General features: G+C 45.2%; 1 protein-coding gene across 2 annotated transcripts in view; it reads right to left on the bottom strand.

Moving 5' to 3' along the window:
* Window positions 1-1061: 1061 nt before the first annotated feature.
* ZDHHC13 (zinc finger DHHC-type palmitoyltransferase 13) overlaps window positions 1062-7127 on the bottom strand; it is a 71337-nt gene continuing 65271 nt past the window's right edge. For both annotated transcript variants that reach the window (XM_068260261.1, XM_068260262.1), the window contains 2 exons: window positions 5628-5725; window positions 1062-2991 (listed from right to left, as the gene is read on the bottom strand). In XM_068260261.1, coding sequence (XP_068116362.1) covers window positions 2853-2991; window positions 5628-5725 — 237 coding nt within the window. In that variant the 3' untranslated portion in view covers window positions 1062-2852. The remainder of the gene's footprint in view (window positions 2992-5627; window positions 5726-7127) is intronic.

Here is a 7127-nt window from a genome sequence, read left to right as displayed (position 1 = left end):
ACGCCAGCCTGCTGTTCAGCCGCGGTGAGCTGTTTTCAGCCTCAGTCGATGCCAGTCAGGGTCTACTGCGCATGCACAGACCTCCCGCGCATGCGCAGTAGACCCGGACTGACGTCACTGAGGCTAATAACGGAGATCACCGTGGCTGAACGGCAGACCGCGGGAGGACAGCGTGGGACTTGCACATGTTTATGGGGCGGGAGGAAGCCCCGGGTAAGTATCAGAGCTTGAGTTAATTTTATCTCCGAGTCTCTTTAAAGCAATTGGGAGTCGTCCTTCAATAAATAATACTTACTGTAGTTGTGGGAGCAGGCATGTTTCTGCACATCTCCGTTATGCTGTAATTGCCTCCCAAAGTCACTTCCTGGTTAGGAGGGTCAGCAAGCAGTGCACAGGCGCTGCCCGGCAACAAGTCCTTAGAGTGCTCCCAGCCTTGGGCACGCAACTATGTAGTTGTGAAATCTAGGGAAAGCTAAGGTATCCCTTTAACACTTTTGACATACTTCACTAGGGGATGTACTCAGTTTTGTTGCCAGCAGTTTAGATATTAATGGCTGCGTCTTAAAGTATGTTGATGGGACAACAAATGTACACTGTTAGGCTCCCTGCACACGATTCCGATTTTTAATTAATTTTTTTTTTACATCCAATTCAGATTTGTAATCTTTACTGCATGCTGCGTTTTTTGATCCGTCTTTCTGTTGAATGTATTCAGGGAAAATCGGAATCTGAATACGGATCTGCAGTGTGCAGGGAGCATTATACAGGCTGTATACGAACTACTTTACATTTTATCAAAGTGTCCTTTCTTCAGTGTTGTCCCATGAAAAAAAATATTTACAAAAATGGAATGTGTTTTTGATGTCCTCCTGAGACATTTTTAACCACTTCCTCCAAAATGGGCGTTTAAAAACATCCTATTTGTGCATTTTGAGTGCAATTTGGGTGTTTGTAAAAGTTCAACTATCCTGCTAAAGCACATGTGCACGCATTTTAACCATTCAACCCATGGCATGAAGCTGTTAATTAACTGATAACATAACGAAAACCGAGACAGAAAAGGACATCAACAGAATGGTTTATTATATGATACAGCACAGTTTTGGTAACACAAGGCCTGGCAGCTGACCACAGACCTCAGCATGCGCTCTCGGCCTGCACTTGGCAAGGCACACCAGAACATGCAGATTTTCAGTAGCTGCCAGACCAAAACCTCTGTTTGTGAAAACAGCAATTCCAGCATCTGTACAATTTTTTTTTTTTAATAGCTTTTGTTATTTTTCTACAAAATGCGTAAAAGTTTTGGAGGTGTTTAAAAAGTTCTAGTGGTGAAACCCTAAAAGAATGCTCAGTATGTCCCGTGTTATTCAGAGAGTCACTGGACCCAACCCTCCTCCGTATTACTGAAGTATAACTGAAGTGAGAGGGACATGGAGGCTGCCATATTGATTTCCTTTTAAACAATGCACATTGCCTGGCTGTCCTACAGATCATCTGCCGCTAATACTCTTAGCCACAAACTCTGAACAACTATGCAGATCAAGTGTCTTAAAATCAGATACAATTGTATCCTCCTATTCCTAAAAATGACTTTTAGATATCCCACAGTTTTATATTATGTTTAAAAACTTAAGGTAGATTTCTTATTAACTCCGCTAAATGAAACACTGTCCCGTGACTCAGAGATCTCAAATATATAAACTATTGACCTTTTTCCCCCCCTCTGACCCGGGAGTCAAACTTATGACCTTATGCTTCAAAGTCAGGGGCAGTACCTCTGAACTTTCTCAGCCGGCCATTGTCTTGTTCTTTTTATTCTTTACCTATCCCCTACACTCAGAGGCCCAGTTCTTAGCCAAAACAAAAGTATTTTATGGCCATAATTCCTAATCACTGAGTGACACTATAGTCCAGTTGGGACCACCCAACTGGTGAAAAACTGGCAGTTGCAAAGCTCAATATCAACTCAGGGAAAGATGAAAAGGAGCACAACATTGGTATGTTTATGCTTGCCACTGTAAATACACGTCTATCTCTTGTCACTCAAAGGCTACCTAAACCAAATAAAAAAGTAGTTTAAACTTACCTGGGGCTTATCCCAGGTAAGTTAAACTGCTTTTTTATTCTTCAATTTAGATTCTCTAAAGTACCCCTGAACAAGTTTTTTTTTCCCCCGTTTTTGACGCTTTTTCTATGCTTTCACCATCCTCACCTTTCAGTGTCCCCTGCACTGCTCAGCCATGGGTGGGGAGGAAGTGGTAGTTCCCTTCTCCACCCGTCCCCAGGAACGCCCCCTTACACTTCTTGCTTATGGTTTCCGATATTGCACACAGTGCCCAGGAGAGCTATGGCATGTGTGTGCCGGGGATAGTTGTGAATACTTGTGCAGCATATGTCACAGCACCGCAGATAAAACATTACTCAAAATCAGAAACAAGAACCTTGGTTGAGGGGTACTTTATCCACTTCCTGCAAAATGGAGGTTTTAAAACGTTGCATGTGTGCACTAATTAGTGCAAATAAGATATTTTATCAATGTGCATTTTGCTGAAGTACTTAGTGTGCGCATTTGTTTTCACCCTTGTTTCAGGTGTATGATTCAGACAGAACCGATGCCTGAAATTTCAGCAGGGCAGCTAGGCAATTGTTTGAAAGATAAATATGTCAGCCTCCATATTCCTCTCACTTCAGTTGTCCTTAAAACAACAGGAGGGCGCTTTGCTTCTTCTAAATGCAGGGTGGGGACTGACGGACGCTTGAAGACAATGATGCAACTTGAATGTTTTCCAGTAAGGCACCAGTTTACTTGCAGAGCCAGCAATAGGAAGCTGCGAGTCCCTGTTGGGGAGTTTTCAGACTGCCTGAGCGTTCCTCATCTGGGGCGAGCTGAAGAGGCCATGGAATTGCTTGGTCCAGTCTATGGGAGTGGCTTTTACCAGTCCAAAGCACTGACATCGAAAGAAGTCGGCCAGGTTATTAATGCAGCCTCGACTGAAAGAAAACAACCAAACATGAAAATTGATGATCGATAAAACCCAGATAAATAAGCTTACTACTAAGTTATGTGCAGCATGTCCATTTGTATGATGGACATGCTGCTCATGGTGTTTGGGATGTGAGGGAGTACTCAGACATGAGGAGAACATACAAACACTAAGGGTGCCCCATACACAGTAACATTGTTTGGTTGAAAAGACATCCGTCCAAGTTCAACCAGAAAGAAAAACAAATCATCCTAAGCCCGCACATATCCCAGTTGATCCAGGGAAGGCAAAAAAAAAAAAAAAAATCCCCCCCCCCCCCCCCCCCAAAAAAACAAAAACACAAGACATGGGCCAATTAGCCTTAAAAGGGAAATATTCCTTCCCAACTCCAGATGACAGACAGATAAATCCCTGGATCAACTATTACAGGAATTATCTACTAATTATAGCCATGGATGCTCTTCAATGCAAGGAAAGCATCCAAGCCCCCTTTAACCACTTAAGGACCGCAGCATTTTTAGGAGATCTGCGCTGCGTGGGCTCTTCAGCCCCCAGCACAGATCAGGTGGCAGGCAAGGCGATCAGACTTCCCCCCCCCCTTTTTTCCCACTAGGGGGAAGTCCTGCTGGGGGGGGGGGGGGGGGTCTGATCGCCGCCGGCTTGCTGTGTGTAGCGGGGGGGGGGGGGGCGCTCCTCAAAGCCCCCCTCCGCAGCGCTATACCGCCTCCCTCTCTCCACTCCTCACTATAGGCGGTACAGGACAGCGATCCATCCTGTACCGCCCTTGATAGGCTTCAGCCTATCAGATGCCGGCGATTCCCGGCCAATCAGAGGCTGGGGATCGACGATATCCTTTACGGTGCTGCTGTGACAGCAGCGCCGAACGCTGTAAACACCGGCGATTACTTCCCCGCGTGTTTACATTTAGCCTGCGAGCCACGATCGGAGGCTCGCAGGCTGTTTACGGAGCCCCCCGCCGTGAACGGACAGGAAACCCACATGCGACCAGCCACCGCCTATCAGCGTGCTTGTTCGTTAAGTGGTTAAAGGACCTCTGTCGCGAAAATCTTAACATTTAAAATACATGTAAACATATACAAATAAGTATGTTTCTTCTTGAGTAAAATGAGCCATAAGTTACTTTTCTCCTATGTTGCTGTCATTTACAGTAGGTAGTAGAAATCTGACAGAACCGACAGGTTTTGGACTAACCCATCTCCTCATGGGGGGGGGGGGGGGGGGGGGGCGGATGGGGGGAGGTATCACAGGGATTTCTTTATTTTCAAAATTGCACTTAGTGAATGGCAGTTGCTCCGTCCAACTGTCAAAATGTGTACGGTGAGCAGGGAGGCTGGTCATCATCTTTGTATAAATTTTTCAATGAGCGTCTTTATCCTCTATAATAAAACCCCTGTCGGTGTCCCTGCGTGTGCTGTCTCTGTGTAGCTGGTCAGTGATTTTTGCTACTGCGCATGTGCACAGCACGGACCCAGCCTCAGAGACAGGACGACGCCAAAGCCCCTCAACAAGCATGCAGATCAGGTGCTCTGACTGAAGTCAGACTGGATTAGCTGCATGCTTGTGTCAGGTGTGTGATTCAGCCATTACTGCAGCCAAAGAGATCAGCAGGACTGACAAGCAACCGGTATTGTTTAAAAGGAAACATACATAACCCCTTCAGTTAAGGTTCCCTTTAAATGCAGATAGAGTTTGCCATAACTACTTCCTGAGGTAAGAGGTTTCAGATTTTAGCCACTCTCACTGTGAAGGACCCCTTTCTAAATAGATGGCAAAACCTTTTTTCCTCCATACGCAGATCATGTCCCCTTGTCCGCTGTACATGTACAACCCTAGGGACAAAAACCTCACCTGCCAAGCTACACCAAACAATGCTACCTGTAAACCAAACACTATATTGTTACCGTGGTTGCAAAGAAGCGAAATGTGCTGGAAATTTTTAGAAGAAAACTAGCTGGTTGTCAACTGTAATGGAAATGTACTGAGATGCGCAACAGAGTGTAAAAACAATTAAAAACTGTTTAAATAGAGGAGGTACTGGAGGACTTACCTCCTAAGTAGCCATGCAGGGCTTTTCTTCACCCACCTCAAGCCAAGTAGCGCCAAAGCTTGACATGGCTATAGCAGTAATACTATTGTCTGCGCCCGGGTAATTAGGGGATTCGGCGGTTGCCAGACCCTGAATAACTTCTCCCTCCAAGTTACGACCACTCGGAGGGGGAATAGTATTTGGCTCACCCTGCGCCAAAATGAACTGAGCGACAGTATGCCACATACGCCCACTGTTCTATATCTCAGTACATTGCCTCGTCCACCCTTGGTGGAGGGGTGCTTTCCCATCTTTCTGATCTACAAAGAGCGGCACCTGCTATCACAGTGGTTGCCTTTGTGGTAACCCTGGTTTGTCATACTCTGCTGTGCTTACCCTAGTTTTACAACTTACTATACTATATTGGGCTCTCTGTATCCCCTTTTTTATCTTAACTTTAATGGAAGGTCACTTTTAATAAAAACTAAAAAACACAAGACTTCTGTGGAATTAGACTTTCATCCTTTTCAACAAAAGTGGAGCCTGCATTGAACTTACAGTATGTACCCCGATATACTGTCTGTGGGGTCACTTACTTGTAGATGGACTTCCGCAGTGACACTTTGTTAGCGCTGCACCTATTCTGCATTTGAAGGTTGAGTCTCTCTTGTGTTGTCAACCCGAGAAATGCGATCTGTACAAAGAGAACATAGAATATTTTTTCTAAAGATTATTTATCAAAAGACATTTTAGAATACAAACATCTCGGCACCAATCATAAAGTGATAAAGTGTGTCAAACAGGCAAGAGAAGAATATATATAAGCACACAAACTGTAATGGCGACCAGTGCCAGATCAAAGGAAGGTGGTGACACTTCAACCTAACAGCAAAATAAAATATCCAACAGCTGCAGAAACCATAGGTTCAGACAGATAAGCGGGCTGTTAAAGGGGAACTGAAGAGAGAGGTATATGGAGGCTGTCATGTTTATTTCCTTTTAGACAATATCAGTTGCCTGGCAGCCCTGCTGATCCTCTGCCTCTAATACTATTAGCCATAGCCCCTGAACAAGCATGCAGCAGATCAGGTGTTTCAGTGGTTCAGACTTATAAGTCTGATCTGACAAGACTAGCTGCATGCTTGTTTCTGGTTTTAATCAGATACTACTGCAGAGAAATAGACCAGCAGGGCTGCCAGGCAACTGGTATTGATTAAAAGGAAATAAACATGACAGCCTCCATATACCTCTCTCTTCAGTTCCCCTTTAAAGGGAACCTAAACTGAGAAGGATATGGATTTTTTTTTTAATGCCAGTTGCCGGACTCTCCTGCTGATCCTGTGTCTCTAATACTATTAGCCACAGCCCCTGAACAAGCATGCAGGTCAGGTGCTCTCAGGCCTAGTGCACACCAGAGCGGTTCTGCTGCGGTTTGCGATCCACTTGCGGGTGCGGATCCGCTAGGGTAATGTATTTCAATGGGCTGGTGCACACCAGAGCGGGAGGCGTTTTGCAGAAACGAATACTCCCGAGCTGCTGCAGATTTTGGATTGCGGAGGCGTTTCTGCCTCAATGTTAAGTATAGGAAAAACGCAAACCGCTCTGAAAAACGCCAGTTCAGAGCGGTTTTCCAGGCGTTTTTTGTTACAGTAGCTGTTCAGTAACGGCTTTACTGTAACAATACATGAAATCTACTACACCAAAACGCTTCACAAAACCTCAAAACGCTAGCTGAAACGCTACAGAAAAAGAAAAAGCGTTTCAAAATCTGCTAGCATTTTGCGGATCTGCTAGCGGGTTTTGGTGTGCACTAGGCCTGAGAGAGGGAAGAGAGAGGGAAGAAAACGACGAGAATGATAAAGAAAAAGAGTAGAAGACTATAGAGCGGCAGAGACAGGGCCCCACGACGTGCCCATAGAAGTAAGTCAGAGAGGGTGTTAACCTCGAACAGGAAGACGCTAAGTCAATGTCAGGAGGGGCCTACTGCCCCCTTAGAGCCCTGCTCCACCAGACTCCTGTCATCCTCTGACTCCAAATATTCCATCCAGGGCCTCCAAAGCAACTGAATGGTTTGTTCCTTTTATGTATGGATTGTT

This window comes from Hyperolius riggenbachi, chromosome 11 (assembly GCF_040937935.1).
Source record: "Hyperolius riggenbachi isolate aHypRig1 chromosome 11, aHypRig1.pri, whole genome shotgun sequence".
Classification (NCBI taxonomy): Eukaryota; Metazoa; Chordata; class Amphibia; order Anura; family Hyperoliidae; genus Hyperolius; species Hyperolius riggenbachi.
This window is presented reverse-complemented; position numbering and strand designations above follow the sequence as displayed.